Here is a 17,163-nt window from a genome sequence, read left to right as displayed (position 1 = left end):
ACCATTCAATCCAATTGAATCTAATTATACGAATTGAAAACTGTTAGCTTTTGTGCATTAATATATAAATCTATTTTATTTTTAATATTTCACTTAAGAAGGGCATTGGAAACAAAGTAACATTATATAGAAAGATTTACTAACGTTTGCTTCCTTCAATTTCTCCGCTCACACCTCCACCAATGATTGTCTTTTTCCCTTCCCAGCTAGTACTGAATTCATGGTGTCCATTACCTTCTCCACCTCCAAGCTCTATTTTGGCACCACCAATTTCTACGTTGCCATTCAGGCCAACTGAATCTAATTAAACACATTTAAACAACTATTAGCATTTGTTGGTTCATATTGTAATTCTGAAAATGTATGAGAAATGTGTTCTCAAAACAACTAGAGGTAGGAAAAGCTGAAATTAAATTCCATTAAAAAAACAAACATTACTAACGTTTGCTTCCTTCTAATTCTCCGCTCACACCTCCACCAATGATTGTCTTCTTCCCTTCCCAGCTAGTACTGAATTCATGGTGTCCATGACCTTCTCCACCTCCAAGTTCTATTTTTGCACCACCAAGTTCTACATCACCATTCAATCCAATTGAATCTAATTATATGAATTGAAAACTGTTAGCTTTTGTGGATTAATATATAAATCTATTTTATTTTTAATATTTCACTTAAGAAGGGCATTGGAAACAAAGTAACATTATATAGAAAGATTTACTAACGTTTGCTTCCTTCTATTTCTCCGCTCACACCTCCACCAATGATTGTCTTCTTCCCTTCCCAGCTAGTACTGAATTCATGGTGTCCATGACCTTCTCCACCTCCAAGCTCTATTTTGGCACCACCAATTTCTACGTTGCCATTCAGGCCAACTGAATCTAATTAAACACATTTAAACAACTATTAGCATTTGTTGGTTCATAATGTAATTCTGAAAATGTATGAGAAATGTGTTCTCAAAACAACTAGAGGTAGGAAAAGCTGAAATTAAATTCCATTAAAAAAACAAACATTACTAACGTTTGCTTCCTTCTAATTCTCCGCTCACACCTCCACCAATGATTGTCTTCTTCCCTTCCCAGCTAGTACTGAATTCACGGTGTCCATGACCTTCTCCACCTCCAAGTTCTATTTTTGCACCACCAAGTTCTACATCACCATTCAATCCAATTGAATCTAATTATATCAATTGAAAACGGTTAGCTTTTGTGGATTAATAGATCAATCTATTTTATTTGTAATATTTCACTTAAGAAGGGCATTGGAAACAAAGTAACATTTTATAGAAAGATTTACTAACGTTTGCTTCCTTCTATTTCGCCGCTCACACCTCCACCAATGATTGTCTTCTTCCCTTCCCAGCTAGTACTGAATTCATGGTGTCCATGACCTTCTCCACCTCCAATCTCTATTTTGGCACCACCAATTTCTACATTGCCATTCAGGCCAACTGAATCTAATTAAACACATTTAAACAACTATTAGCATTTGTTGGTTCATAATGTAATTCTGAAAATGTATGAGAAATGTGTTCTCAAAACAACTAGAGGTAGGAAAAGCTGAAATTAAATTCCATTAAAAAAAACAAACATTACTAACGTTTGCTTCCTTCTAATTCTCCGCTCACACCTCCACCAATGATTGTCTTCTTCCCTTCCCAGCTAGTACTGAATTCACGGTGTCCATGACCTTCTCCACCTCCAAGTTCTATTTTTGCACCACCAAGTTCTACATCACCATTCAATCCAATTAAATCTAATTATATCAATTGAAAACGGTTAGCTTTTGTGGATTAATAGATCAATCTATTTTATTTTTAATATTTCACTTAAGAAGGGCATTGGAAACAAAGTAACATTATATAGAAAGATTTACTAACGTTTGCTTCCTTCTATTTCTCCGCTCACACCTCCACCAATGATTGTCTTCTTCCCTTCCCAGCTAGTACTGAATTCATGGTGTCCATGACCTTCTCCACCTCCAATCTCTATTTTGGCACCACCAATTTCTACATTGCCATTCAGGCCAACTGAATCTAATTAAACACATTTAAACAACTATTAGCATTTGTTGGTTCATAATGTAATTCTGAAAATGTATGAGAAATGTGTTCTCAAAACAACTAGAGATAGGAAAATCTGAAATTAAATTCCATTAAAAAAAAAAAAAACATTACTAACGTTTGCTTCCTTCTAATTCTCCGCTCACACCTCCACCAATGATTGTCTTCTTCCCTTCCCAGCTAGTACTGAATTCACGGTGTCCATGACCTTCTCCACCTCCAAGTTCTATTTTTGCACCACCAAGTTCTACATCACCATTCAATCCAATTAAATCTAATTATATCAATTGAAAACTGTTAGCTTTGGTGGATTAATATATAAATCTATTTTATTTTTAATATTTCACTTAAGAAGGGCATTGGAAACAAAGTAACATTATACAGAAAGATTTACTAACGTTTGCTTCCTTCTATTTCTCCGCTCACACCTCCACCAATGATTGTCTTCTTCCCTTCCCAGCTAGTACTGAATTCATGGTGTCCATTACCTTCTCCACCTCCAAGCTCTATTTTGGCACCACCAATTTCTACATTGCCATTCAGGCCAACTGAATCTAATTAAACACATTTAAACAACTATTAGCATTTGTTGGTTCATATTGTAATTCTGAAAATGTATGAGAAATGTGTTCTCAAAACAACTAGAGGTAGGAAAAGCTGAAATTTAATTCCATTAAAAAAACAAACATTACTAACGTTTGCTTCCTTCTAATTCTCCGCTCACACCTCCACCAATGATTGTCTTCTTCCCTTCCCAGCTAGTACTGAATTCATGGTGTCCATGACCTTCTCCACCTCCAAGTTCTATTTTTGCACCACCAAGTTCTACATCACCATTCAATCCTATTGAATCTAATTATATGAATTGAAAACTGTTAGCTTTTGTGGATTAATATATAAATCTATTTTATTTTTAATATTTCACTTAAGAAGGGCATTGGAAACAAAGTAACATTATATAGAAAGATTTACTAACATTTGCTTCCGTCTATTTCTCCGCTCACACCTCCACCAATGATTGTCTTCTTCCCTTCCCAGCTAGTACTGAATTCATGGTGTCCATTACCTTCTCTAACCCCAAGCTCTATTTTGGCACCACCAATTTCTACGTTGCCATTCAGGCCAACTGAATCTAATTAAACACATTTAAACAACTATTAGCATTTGTTGGTTCATATTGTAATTCTGAAAATGTTTGAGAAATGTGTTCTCAAAACAACTAGAGGTAGGAAAATCTGAAATTAAATTCCATTAAAAAAACAAACATTACTAACGTTTGTTTCCTTCTAATTCTCCGCTCACACCTCCACCAATGATTGTCTTCTTCCCTTCCCAGCTAGTACTGAATTCACGGTGTCCATGACCTTCTCCACCTCCAAGTTCTATTTTTGCACCACCAAGTTCTACATCACCATTCAATCCAATTGAATCTAATTATATGAATTGAAAACTGTTAGCTTTTGTGGATTAATATATAAATCTATTTAATTTTTAATATTTCACTTAAGAAGGGCATTGGAAACAAAGTAACATTATATAGAAAGATTTACTAACGTTTGCTTCCTTCTATTTCTCCGCTCACACCTCCACCAATGATTGTCTTCTTCCCTTCCCAGCTAGTACTGAATTCATGGTGTCCATGACCTTCTCCACCTCCAAGCTCTATTTTGGCACCACCAATTTCTACATTGCCATTCAGGCCAACTGAATCTAATTAAACACATTTAAACACTATTAGCATTTGTTGGTTCATAATGTAATTCTGAAAATGTATGAGAAATGTGTTCTCAAAACAACTAGAGGTAGGAAAAGCTGAAATTAAATTCCATTAAAAAAAACAAACATTACTAACGTTTGCTTCCTTCTAATTCTCCGCTCACACCTCCACCAATGATTGTCTTCTTCCCTTCCCAGCTAGTACTGAATTCAAGGTGTCCATGACCTTCTCCACCTCCAAGTTCTATTTTTGCACCACCAAGTTCTACATCACCATTCAATCCAATTGAATCTATTTATATGAATTGAAAACTGTTAGCTTTTGTGCATTAATATATAAATCTATTTTATTTTTAATATTTCACTTAAGAAGGGCATTGGAAACAAAGTAACATTATATAGAAAGATTTACTAACGTTTGCTTCCTTCAATTTCTCCGCTCACACCTCCACCAATGATTGTCTTCTTCCCTTCCCAGCTAGTACTGAATTCATGGTGTCCATTACCTTCTCCACCTCCAAGCTCTATTTTGGCACCACCAATTTCTACGTTGCCATTCAGGCCAACTGAATCTAATTAAACACATTTAAACAACTGTTAGCATTTGTTGGTTCATATTGTAATTCTGAAAATGTATGAGAAATGTGTTCTCAAAACAACTAGAGGTAGGAAAAGCTGAAATTAAATTCCATTAAAAAAACAAACATTACTAACGTTTGCTTCCTTCTAATTCTCCGCTCACACCTCCACCAATGATTGTCTTCTTCCCTTCCCAGCTAGTACTGAATTCATGGTGTCCATGACCTTCTCCACCTCCAAGTTCTATTTTTGCACCACCAAGTTCTACATCACCATTCAATCCAATTGAATCTAATTATATGAATTGAAAACTGTTAGCTTTTGTGGATTAACATATACATCTATTTTATTTTTTATATTTTACTTAAGAAGGGCCTTGGAAACAAAGTAACATTATATAGAAAGATTTACTAACGTTTGCTTCCTTCTATTTCTCCGCTCACACCTCCACCAATGATTGTCTTCTTCCCTTCCCAGCTAGTACTGAATTCATGGTGTCCATGACCTTCTCCACCTCCAAGCTCTATTTTGGCACCACCAATTTCTACATTGCCATTCAGGCCAACTGAATCTAATTAAACACATTTAAACAACTATTAGCATTTGTTGGTTCATATTGTAATTCTGAAAATGTATGAGAAATGTGTTCTCAAAACAACTAGAGGTAGGAAAAGCTGAAATTAAATTCCATTAAAAAACAAACATTACTAACGTTTGCTTCCTTCTATTTCTCCGCTCACACCTCCACCAATGATTGTCTTCTTCCCTTCCCAGCTAGTACTGAATTCATGGTGTCCATGACCTTCTCCACCTCCAATCTCTATTTTGGCACCACCAATTTCTACATTGCCATTCAGGCCAACTGAATCTAATTAAACACATTTAAACAACTATTAGCATTTGTTGGTTCATAATGTAATTCTGAAAATGTATGAGAAATGTGTTCTCAAAACAACTAGAGGTAGGAAAAGCTGAAATTAAATTCCATTAAAAAAACAAACATTACTAACGTTTGCTTCCTTCTAATTCTCCGCTCACACCTCCACCAATGATTGTCTTCTTCCCTTCCCAGCTAGTACTGAATTCACGGTGTCCATGACCTTCTCCACCTCCAAGTTCTATTTTTGCACCACCAAGTTCTATACCACCATTCAATCCAATTGAATCTAATTATATGAATTGAAAACTGTTAGCTTTTGTGGATTAATATATAAATCTATTTTATTTTTAATATTTCACTTAAGAAGGGCATTGGAAACAAAGTAACATTATATAGAAAGATTTACTAACGTTTGCTTCCTTCTATTTCTCCGCTCACACCTCCACCAATGATTGTCTTCGTCCCTTCCCAGCTAGTACTGAATTCATGGTGTCCATGACCTTCTCCACCTCCAAGCTCTATTTTGGCACCACCAATTTCTACGTTGCCATTCAGGCCAACTGAATCTAATTAAACACATTTAAACAACTATTAGCATTTGTTGGTTCATATTGTAATTCTGAAAATGTATGAGAAATGTGTTCTCAAAACAACTAGAGGTAGGAAAAGCTGAAATTAAATTCCATTAAAAAACAAACATTACTAACGTTTGCTTCCTTCTATTTCTCCGCTCACACCTCCACCAATGATTGTCTTCTTCCCTTGCCAGCTAGTACTGAATTTATGGTGTCCATGACCTTCTCCACCTCCAAGCTCTATTTTGGCACCACCAATTTCTACGTTGCCATTCAGGCCAACTGATTCTAATTAAACACATTTAAACAACTATTACCATTTGTTGGTTCTTATTGTAATTCTGAAAATGTATGAGAAATGTGTTCTCAAAACAACTAGAGGTAGGAAAAGCTGAAATTAAATTCCATTAAAAAAACAAACATTACTAACGTTTGCTTCCTTCTAATTCTCCGCTCACACCTCCACCAATGATTGTCTTCTTCCCTTCCCAGCTAGTACTGAATTCACGGTGTCCATGACCTTCTCCACCTCCAAGTTCTATTTTTGCACCACCAAGTTCTACATCACCATACAATCCAATTGAATCTAATTATATAAATTGAAAACTGTTAGCTTTTGTGCATTAATATATAAATCTATTTTTTTTTTAATATTTCACTTAAGAAGGGCATTGGAAACAAAGTAACATTATATAGAAAGATTTACTAACGTTTGCTTCCTTCTATTTCTCCGCTCACACCTCCACTATTGATTGTCTTCTTCCCTTCCCAGCTAGTACTGAATATATGATTTCCATGACGTGCTCCACCTCCAAACTCTATGTTTGCACCACCAATTTGTACATCACCATTTAGGCCAAGTGCATCTAATTAAAGAAATCAAACTATTTCAGCTTTTTTGCATAGGCATTTTAAGCCAAAATATTATATAAAGTTAATGAAATAGATGATTTTATACAAAGCAGGCAGTATATTTCATACAGAGATTTACTAACGTTTAATTCCTTCCAATTCTGCACTCTCTCCACCACCTCTGATAGTCTTCTTCATTTCCCAGGTCGTATTGAATTCATGGTGTCTGTGACCTGCTTCACCTCCGAGTTCTATTTTTGCACCACCAAGTTCTACATCACCATTCAAACCAAGTAATTCTGATTATATAAATTTAAAACAATTAGCTTTTGTGGATTAATATTTTAGTCTAAAATTTTGTAAAATATTGCAAAAAAAGGTGGGCATTTTAAAAAACTGATATTATATAGAAATATCTACTAACGTTTGATTCCTTCAATTTCTCTGCTCTCATCCCCACCAACAACTGTCTTCTTTCCTTCCCAGCTAGTACTGAATGTATGGTGTCCACGACGTGCTCCTCCTCCAAACTCTTTATTTCCACCACCAGTTTGCACATCACCATTCAGGCCAAGTGCATCTAATTAAAGAATTCAAACTATTATAGCTTTTGTGCATAGGCATTTTAAGCCTATATAATATAAAAATTTAAAAAGAGGTAATCAGATACAAAGGAGACAGGATATTTCATGCAGAGATTTACTAACGTTTGATTCCTTCTAATTCTCCACTCTCTCCTCCACCACTGATAGTCTTCTTCACTTCCCATGTCGTATTGAATTCATGGTGTCTGTGGCCTGCTCCACCTCCAAGCTCTATTTTTGCACCACCAATTTTTACATCACCATTCAAACCAAGTGAATCTAATTAAACACATTTAAACAACTATTAGCATTTGTTGGTTTATATTGTAATTCTGAAAATGTATGAGAAATGTGTTCCTCAAAACAAATAGAGGTAGGAAAAGCTGAAATTAAATTCCAATAAAAAAACAAACATTACTAACGTTTGCTTCCTTCTAATTCTCCGCTCACACCTCCACCAATGATTGTCTTCTTCCCTTCCCAGCTAGTACTGAATTTATGGTGTCCATGACCTTCTCCACCTCCAAGCTCTATTTTTGCACCACCAAGTTCTACATCACCATTCAATCCAATTGAATCTAATTATATGAATTGAAAACTGTTAGCTTTTGTGGATTAATATATAAATCTATTTTATTTTTAATATTTCACTTAAGAAGGGCATTGGAAACAAAGTAACATTATATAGAAAGATTTACTAACGTTTGCTTCCTTCTATTTCTCCGCTCACACCTCCACCAATGATTGTCTTCTTCCCTTCCCAGCTAGTACTGAATTCATGGTGTCCATGACCTTTTCCACCTCCAAGTTCTATTTTTGCACCACCAAGTTCTACATCACCATTCAATCCAATTGAATCTAATTATATGAATTGAAAACTGTTATCTTTGGTGGATTAATATATAAATCTATTTTATTTTTAATATTTCACTTAAGAAGGGCATTGGAAACAAAGTAACATTATATAGAAAGATTTACTAACGTTTGCTTCCTTCTATTTCTCCGCTCACACCTCCACCAATGATTGTCTTCTTCCCTTCCCAGCTAGTACTGAATTCATGGTGTCCATGACCTTCTCCACCTCCAAGCTCTATTTTGGCACCACCAATTTCTACATTGCCATTCAGGCCAACTGAATCTAATTAAACACATTTAAAAAACTATTAGCATTTGTTGGTTCATATTGTAATTCTGAAAATGTATGAGAAATGTGTTCTCAAAACAACTAGAGGTAGGAAAAGCTGAAATTAAATTCCATTAATAAAACAAACATTACTAACGTTTGCTTCCTTCTAATTCTCCGCTCACACCTCCACCAATGATTGTCTTCTTTCCTTCCCAGCTAGTACTGAATTCACGGTGTCCATGACCTTTTCCACCTCCAAGTTCTATTTTTGCACCACCAAGTTCTACATCACCATTCAATCCAATTGAATCTAATTATATCAATTGAAAACTGTTATCTTTGGTGGATTAATATATAAATCTATTTTATTTTTAATATTTCACTTAAGAAGGGCATTGGAAACAAAGTAACATTATATAGAAAGATTTACTAACGTTTGCTTCCTTCTATTTCTCTGCTCACACCTCCACCAATGATTGTCTTCTTCCCTTCCCAGCTAGTACTGAATTCATGGTGTCCATGACCTTCTCCACCTCCAAGCTCTATTTTGGCACCACCAATTTCTACATTGCCATTCAGGCCAACTGAATCTAATTAAACACATTTAAAAAACTATTAGCATTTGTTGGTTCATATTGTAATTCTGAAAATGTATGAGAAATGTGTTCTCAAAACAACTAGAGGTAGGAAAAGCTGAAATTAAATTACATTAATAAAACAAACATTACTAACGTTTGCTTCCTTCTAATTCTCCGCTCACACCTCCACCAATGATTGTCTTCTTCCCTTCCCAGCTAGTACTGAATTCACGGTGTCCATGACCTTCTCCACCTCCAAGTTCTATTTTTGCACCACCAAGTTCTACATCACCATTCAATCCAATTGAATCTAATTATATGAATTGAAAACTGTTAGCTTTTGTGGATTAATATATAAATCTATTTTATTTTTAATATTTCACTTAAGAAGGGCATTGGAAACAAAGTAACATTATATAGAAAGATTTACTAACGTTTGCTTCCTTCTATTTCTCCGCTCACACCTCCACCAATGATTGTCTTCTTCCCTTCCCAGCTAGTACTGAATTCATGGTGTCCATGACCTTCTCCACCTCCAAGCTCTATTTTGGCACCGCCAATTTCTACATTGCCATTCAGGCCAACTGATTCTAATTAAACACATTTAAACAACTGTTAGCATTTGTTGGTTCATATTGTAATTCTGAAAATGTATGAGAAAAGTGTTCTCAAAGCAACTAGAGGTAGGAAAAGCTGAAATTAAATTCCATTAAAAAAAACAAAAACATTACTAACGTTTGCTTCCTTCTAATTCTCCGCTCACACCTCCACCAATGATTGTCTTCTTTCCTTCCCAGCTAGTACTGAATTCACGGTGTCCATGACCTTTTCCACCTCCAAGTTCTATTTTTGCACCACCAAGTTCTACATCACCATTCAATCCAATTGAATCTAATTATATGAATTGAAAACTGTTATCTTTGGTGGATTAATATATAAATCTATTTTATTTTTAATATTTCACTTAAGAAGGGCATTGGAAACAAAGTAACATTATATAGAAAGATTTACTAACGTTTGCTTCCTTCTATTTCTCCGCTCACACCTCCACCAATGATTGTCTTCTTCCCTTCCCAGCTAGTACTGAATTCATGGTGTCCATGACCTTCTCCACCTCCAAGCTCTATTTTGGCACCACCAATTTCTACATTGCCATTCAGGCCAACTGAATCTAATTAAACACATTTAAAAAACTATTAGCATTTGTTGGTTCATATTGTAATTCTGAAAATGTATGAGAAATGTGTTCTCAAAACAACTAGAGGTAGGAAAAGCTGAAATTAAATTCCATTAATAAAACAAACATTACTAACGTTTGCTTCCTTCTAATTCTCCGCTCACACCTCCACCAATGATTGTCTTCTTTCCTTCCCAGCTAGTACTGAATTCACGGTGTCCATGACCTTTTCCACCTCCAAGTTCTATTTTTGCACCACCAAGTTCTACATCACCATTCAATCCAATTGAATCTAATTATATGAATTGAAAACTGTTATCTTTGGTGGATTAATATATAAATCTATTTTATTTTTAATATTTCACTTAAGAAGGGCATTGGAAACAAAGTAACATTATATAGAAAGATTTACTAACGTTTGCTTCCTTCTATTTCTCTGCTCACACCTCCACCAATGATTGTCTTCTTCCCTTCCCAGCTAGTACTGAATTCATGGTGTCCATGACCTTCTCCACCTCCAAGCTCTATTTTGGCACCACCAATTTCTACATTGCCATTCAGGCCAACTGAATCTAATTAAACACATTTAAAAAACTATAAGCATTTGTTGGTTCATATTGTAATTCTGAAAATGTATGAGAAATGTGTTCTCAAAACAACTACAGGTAGGAAAAGCTGAAATTAAATTCCATTAATAAAACAAACATTACTAACGTTTGCTTCCTTCTAATTCTCCGCTCACACCTCCACCAATGATTGTCTTCTTTTCTTCCCAGCTAGTACTGAATTCACGGTGTCCATGACCTTTTCCACCTCCAAGTTCTATTTTTGCACCACCAAGTTCTACATCACCATTCAATCCAATTGAATCTAATTATATGAATTGAAAACTGTTATCTTTGGTGGATTAATATATAAATCTATTTTATTTTTAATATTTCACTTAAGAAGGGCATTGGAAACAAAGTAACATTATATAGAAAGATTTACTAACGTTTGCTTCCTTCTATTTCTCCGCTCACACCTCCACCAATGATTGTCTTCTTCCCTTCCCAGCTAGTACTGAATTCATGGTGTCCATGACCTTCTCCACCTCCAAGCTCTATTTTGGCACCACCAATTTCTACATTGCCATTCAGGCCAACTGAATCTAATTAAACACATTTAAAAAACTATTAGCATTTGTTGGTTCATATTGTAATTCTGAAAATGTATGAGAAATGTGTTCTCAAAACAACTAGAGGTAGGAAAAGCTGAAATTAAATTCCATTAATAAAACAAACATTACTAACGTTTGCTTCCTTCTAATTCTCCGCTCACACCTCCACCAATGATTGTCTTCTTTCCTTCCCAGCTAGTACTGAATTCACGGTGTCCATGACCTTTTCCACCTCCAAGTTCTATTTTTGCACCACCAAGTTCTACATCACCATTCAATCCAATTGAATCTAATTATATGAATTGAAAACTGTTATCTTTGGTGGATTAATATATAAATCTATTTTATTTTTAATATTTCACTTAAGAAGGGCATTGGAAACAAAGTAACATTATATAGAAAGATTTACTAACGTTTGCTTCCTTCTATTTCTCTGCTCACACCTCCACCAATGATTGTCTTCTTCCCTTCCCAGCTAGTACTGAATTCATGGTGTCCATGACCTTCTCCACCTCCAAGCTCTATTTTGGCACCACCAATTTCTACATTGCCATTCAGGCCAACTGAATCTAATTAAACACATTTAAAAAACTATTAGCATTTGTTGGTTCATATTGTAATTCTGAAAATGTATGAGAAATGTGTTCTCAAAACAACTAGAGGTAGGAAAAGCTGAAATTAAATTACATTAATAAAACAAACATTACTAACGTTTGCTTCCTTCTAATTCTCCGCTCACACCTCCACCAATGATTGTCTTCTTCCCTTCCCAGCTAGTACTGAATTCACGGTGTCCATGACCTTCTCCACCTCCAAGTTCTATTTTTGCACCACCAAGTTCTACATCACCATTCAATCCAATTGAATCTAATTATATGAATTGAAAACTGTTAGCTTTTGTGGATTAATATATAAATCTATTTTATTTTTAATATTTCACTTAAGAAGGGCATTGGAAACAAAGTAACATTATATAGAAAGATTTACTAACGTTTGCTTCCTTCTATTTCTCCGCTCACACCTCCACCAATGATTGTCTTCTTCCCTTCCCAGCTAGTACTGAATTCATGGTGTCCATGACCTTCTCCACCTCCAAGCTCTATTTTGGCACCGCCAATTTCTACATTGCCATTCAGGCCAACTGATTCTAATTAAACACATTTAAACAACTGTTAGCATTTGTTGGTTCATATTGTAATTCTGAAAATGTATGAGAAAAGTGTTCTCAAAGCAACTAGAGGTAGGAAAAGCTGAAATTAAATTCCATTAAAAAAAACAAAAACATTACTAACGTTTGCTTCCTTCTAATTCTCCGCTCACACCTCCACCAATGATTGTCTTCTTTCCTTCCCAGCTAGTACTGAATTCACGGTGTCCATGACCTTTTCCACCTCCAAGTTCTATTTTTGCACCACCAAGTTCTACATCACCATTCAATCCAATTGAATCTAATTATATGAATTGAAAACTGTTATCTTTGGTGGATTAATATATAAATCTATTTTATTTTTAATATTTCACTTAAGAAGGGCATTGGAAACAAAGTAACATTATATAGAAAGATTTACTAACGTTTGCTTCCTTCTATTTCTCCGCTCACACCTCCACCAATGATTGTCTTCTTCCCTTCCCAGCTAGTACTGAATTCATGGTGTCCATGACCTTCTCCACCTCCAAGCTCTATTTTGGCACCACCAATTTCTACATTGCCATTCAGGCCAACTGAATCTAATTAAACACATTTAAAAAACTATTAGCATTTGTTGGTTCATATTGTAATTCTGAAAATGTATGAGAAATGTGTTCTCAAAACAACTAGAGGTAGGAAAAGCTGAAATTAAATTCCATTAATAAAACAAACATTACTAACGTTTGCTTCCTTCTAATTCTCCGCTCACACCTCCACCAATGATTGTCTTCTTTCCTTCCCAGCTAGTACTGAATTCACGGTGTCCATGACCTTTTCCACCTCCAAGTTCTATTTTTGCACCACCAAGTTCTACATCACCATTCAATCCAATTGAATCTAATTATATGAATTGAAAACTGTTATCTTTGGTGGATTAATATATAAATCTATTTTATTTTTAATATTTCACTTAAGAAGGGCATTGGAAACAAAGTAACATTATATAGAAAGATTTACTAACGTTTGCTTCCTTCTATTTCTCTGCTCACACCTCCACCAATGATTGTCTTCTTCCCTTCCCAGCTAGTACTGAATTCATGGTGTCCATGACCTTCTCCACCTCCAAGCTCTATTTTGGCACCACCAATTTCTACATTGCCATTCAGGCCAACTGAATCTAATTAAACACATTTAAAAAACTATAAGCATTTGTTGGTTCATATTGTAATTCTGAAAATGTATGAGAAATGTGTTCTCAAAACAACTACAGGTAGGAAAAGCTGAAATTAAATTCCATTAATAAAACAAACATTACTAACGTTTGCTTCCTTCTAATTCTCCGCTCACACCTCCACCAATGATTGTCTTCTTTTCTTCCCAGCTAGTACTGAATTCACGGTGTCCATGACCTTTTCCACCTCCAAGTTCTATTTTTGCACCACCAAGTTCTACATCACCATTCAATCCAATTGAATCTAATTATATGAATTGAAAACTGTTATCTTTGGTGGATTAATATATAAATCTATTTTATTTTTAATATTTCACTTAAGAAGGGCATTGGAAACAAAGTAACATTATATAGAAAGATTTACTAACGTTTGCTTCCTTCTATTTCTCCGCTCACACCTCCACCAATGATTGTCTTCTTCCCTTCCCAGCTAGTACTGAATTCATGGTGTCCATGACCTTCTCCACCTCCAAGCTCTATTTTGGCACCACCAATTTCTACATTGCCATTCAGGCCAACTGAATCTAATTAAACACATTTAAAAAACTATTAGCATTTGTTGGTTCATATTGTAATTCTGAAAATGTATGAGAAATGTGTTCTCAAAACAACTAGAGGTAGGAAAAGCTGAAATTAAATTCCATTAATAAAACAAACATTACTAACGTTTGCTTCCTTCTAATTCTCCGCTCACACCTCCACCAATGATTGTCTTCTTTCCTTCCCAGCTAGTACTGAATTCACGGTGTCCATGACCTTTTCCACCTCCAAGTTCTATTTTTGCACCACCAAGTTCTACATCACCATTCAATCCAATTGAATCTAATTATATGAATTGAAAACTGTTATCTTTGGTGGATTAATATATAAATCTATTTTATTTTTAATATTTCACTTAAGAAGGGCATTGGAAACAAAGTAACATTATATAGAAAGATTTACTAACGTTTGCTTCCTTCTATTTCTCTGCTCACACCTCCACCAATGATTGTCTTCTTCCCTTCCCAGCTAGTACTGAATTCATGGTGTCCATGACCTTCTCCACCTCCAAGCTCTATTTTGGCACCACCAATTTCTACATTGCCATTCAGGCCAACTGAATCTAATTAAACACATTTAAAAAACTATTAGCATTTGTTGGTTCATATTGTAATTCTGAAAATGTATGAGAAATGTGTTCTCAAAACAACTAGAGGTAGGAAAAGCTGAAATTAAATTCCATTAATAAAACAAACATTACTAACGTTTGCTTCCTTCTAATTCTCCGCTCACACCTCCACCAATGATTGTCTTCTTCCCTTCCCAGCTAGTACTGAATTCACGGTGTCCATGACCTTCTCCACCTCCAAGTTCTATTTTTGCACCACCAAGTTCTACATCACCATTCAATCCAATTGAATCTAATTATATGAATTGAAAACTGTTAGCTTTTGTGGATTAATATATAAATCTATTTTATTTTTAATATTTCACTTAAGAAGGGCATTGGAAACAAAGTAACATTATATAGAAAGATTTACTAACGTTTGCTTCCTTCTATTTCTCCGCTCACACCTCCACCAATGATTGTCTTCTTCCCTTCCCAGCTAGTACTGAATTCATGGTGTCCATGACCTTTTCCACCTCCAAGTTCTATTTTTGCACCACCAAGTTCTACATCACCATTCAATCCAATTGAATCTAATTATATTAATTGAAAACTGTTAGCTTTTGTGGTTTAATATACGTATACATCTATTTTATTTTTAATATTTCACTTAAGAAGGGCATTGGAAACAAAGTAACATTATATAGAAAGATTTACTAACGTTTACTTCCTTCTATTTCTCCGCTCACACCTCCACCAATGATTGTCTTCTTCCCTTCCCAGCTAGTACTGAATTCATGGTGTCCATTACCTTCTCCACCTCCAAGCTCTATTTTGGCACCACCAATTTCTACGTTGCCATTCAGGCCAACTGAATCTAATCAAACACATTTAAACAACTATTAGCATTTGTTGGTTAATATTGTAATTATGAAAATGTATGAGAAATGTGTTCTCAAAACAAGTAGAGGTAGGAAAAGCTGAAATTAAATTCCATTAAAAAAAAAAACATTACTAACGTTTGCTTCCTTCTAATTCTCCGCTCACACCTCCACCAATGATTGTCTTCTTCCCTTCCCAGCTAGTACTGAATTCACGGTGTCCATGACCTTCTCCACCTCCAAGTTCTATTTTTGCACCACCAAGTTCTACATCACCATTCAATCCAATTGAATCTAATTATATGAATTGAAAACTGTTATCTTTTGTGGATTAATATATAAATCTATTTTATTTTTAATATTTCACTTAAGAAGGGCATTGGAAACAAAGTAACATTATATAGAAAGATTTACTAACGTTTGCTTCCTTCTATTTCTCCGCTCACACCTCCACCAATGATTGTCTTCTTCCCTTCCCAGCTAGTACTGAATTCATGGTGTCCATGACCTTTTCCACCTCCAAGTTCTATTTTTGCACCACCAAGTTCTACATCACCATTCAATCCAATTGAATCTAATTATATTAATTGAAAACTGTTAGCTTTTGTGGTTTAATATACGTATACATCTATTTTATTTTTAATATTTCACTTAAGAAGGGCATTGGAAACAAAGTAACATTATATAGAAAGATTTACTAACGTTTACTTCCTTCTATTTCTCCGCTCACACCTCCACCAATGATTGTCTTCTTCCCTTCCCAGCTAGTACTGAATTCATGGTGTCCATTACCTTCTCCACCTCCAAGCTCTATTTTGGCACCACCAATTTCTACGTTGCCATTCAGGCCAACTGAATCTAATCAAACACATTTAAACAACTATTAGCATTTGTTGGTTAATATTGTAATTATGAAAATGTATGAGAAATGTGTTCTCAAAACAAGTAGAGGTAGGAAAAGCTGAAATTAAATTCCATTAAAAAAAAAAACATTACTAACGTTTGCTTCCTTCTAATTCTCCGCTCACACCTCCACCAATGATTGTCTTCTTCCCTTCCCAGCTAGTACTGAATTCACGGTGTCCATGACCTTCTCCACCTCCAAGTTCTATTTTTGCACCACCAAGTTCTACATCACCATTCAATCCAATTGAATCTAATTATATGAATTGAAAACTGTTACCTTTTGTGGATTTATATATATAGATCTATTTTATTTTTAATATTTCACTTAAGAAGGGCATTGAAAACAAAGTAACATTATATAGTCAGATTTACTAACGTTTGCTTCCTTCTATTTCTCCGCTCACACCTCCACCAATTATTGTCTTCTTCCCTTCCCAGCTAGTACTGAATTCATGGTGTCCATGACCTTCTCCACCTCCAAGCTCTATTTTGGCACCGCCAATTTCTACATTGCCATTCAGGCCAACTGATTCTAATTAAACACATTTAAACAACTGTTAGCATTTGTTGGTTCATATTGTAATTCTGAAAATGTATGAGAAAAGTGTTCTCAAAGCAACTAGAGGTAGGAAAAGCTGAAA

At 35.1% G+C, this 17,163-nt stretch overlaps 1 protein-coding gene across 1 annotated transcript in view; it reads right to left on the bottom strand.

Moving 5' to 3' along the window:
- LOC134576866 (uncharacterized) overlaps positions 1–17,163 on the bottom strand; it is an 83,415-nt gene that overhangs the window by 58,418 nt on the left and 7,834 nt on the right. The window contains exons 10-42 of the mRNA XM_063435556.1: positions 16,899–17,054; positions 16,617–16,772; positions 16,319–16,474; positions 16,035–16,190; positions 15,755–15,910; positions 15,457–15,612; positions 15,173–15,328; positions 14,893–15,048; positions 14,595–14,750; positions 14,315–14,470; positions 14,017–14,172; positions 13,737–13,892; positions 13,439–13,594; positions 13,159–13,314; positions 12,861–13,016; positions 12,581–12,736; positions 12,280–12,435; positions 12,000–12,155; positions 11,702–11,857; positions 11,422–11,577; positions 11,124–11,279; positions 10,844–10,999; positions 10,546–10,701; positions 10,266–10,421; positions 9,968–10,123; positions 9,688–9,843; positions 9,387–9,542; positions 9,107–9,262; positions 8,809–8,964; positions 8,529–8,684; positions 8,231–8,386; positions 7,951–8,106; positions 7,372–7,527 (exon numbers count right to left, since the gene is read on the bottom strand). Of these exons, the coding sequence (XP_063291626.1) occupies positions 7,372–7,527; positions 7,951–8,106; positions 8,231–8,386; positions 8,529–8,684; positions 8,809–8,964; positions 9,107–9,262; positions 9,387–9,542; positions 9,688–9,843; positions 9,968–10,123; positions 10,266–10,421; positions 10,546–10,701; positions 10,844–10,999; positions 11,124–11,279; positions 11,422–11,577; positions 11,702–11,857; positions 12,000–12,155; positions 12,280–12,435; positions 12,581–12,736; positions 12,861–13,016; positions 13,159–13,314; positions 13,439–13,594; positions 13,737–13,892; positions 14,017–14,172; positions 14,315–14,470; positions 14,595–14,750; positions 14,893–15,048; positions 15,173–15,328; positions 15,457–15,612; positions 15,755–15,910; positions 16,035–16,190; positions 16,319–16,474; positions 16,617–16,772; positions 16,899–17,054 (5,148 nt within the window). The remainder of the gene's footprint in view (positions 1–7,371; positions 7,528–7,950; positions 8,107–8,230; positions 8,387–8,528; positions 8,685–8,808; positions 8,965–9,106; positions 9,263–9,386; positions 9,543–9,687; positions 9,844–9,967; positions 10,124–10,265; positions 10,422–10,545; positions 10,702–10,843; positions 11,000–11,123; positions 11,280–11,421; positions 11,578–11,701; positions 11,858–11,999; positions 12,156–12,279; positions 12,436–12,580; positions 12,737–12,860; positions 13,017–13,158; positions 13,315–13,438; positions 13,595–13,736; positions 13,893–14,016; positions 14,173–14,314; positions 14,471–14,594; positions 14,751–14,892; positions 15,049–15,172; positions 15,329–15,456; positions 15,613–15,754; positions 15,911–16,034; positions 16,191–16,318; positions 16,475–16,616; positions 16,773–16,898; positions 17,055–17,163) is intronic.

The sequence above is a fragment of the Pelobates fuscus genome, chromosome 11, assembly GCF_036172605.1.
Source record: "Pelobates fuscus isolate aPelFus1 chromosome 11, aPelFus1.pri, whole genome shotgun sequence".
NCBI lineage: Eukaryota > Metazoa > Chordata > Amphibia > Anura > Pelobatidae > Pelobates > Pelobates fuscus.
This window is presented reverse-complemented; position numbering and strand designations above follow the sequence as displayed.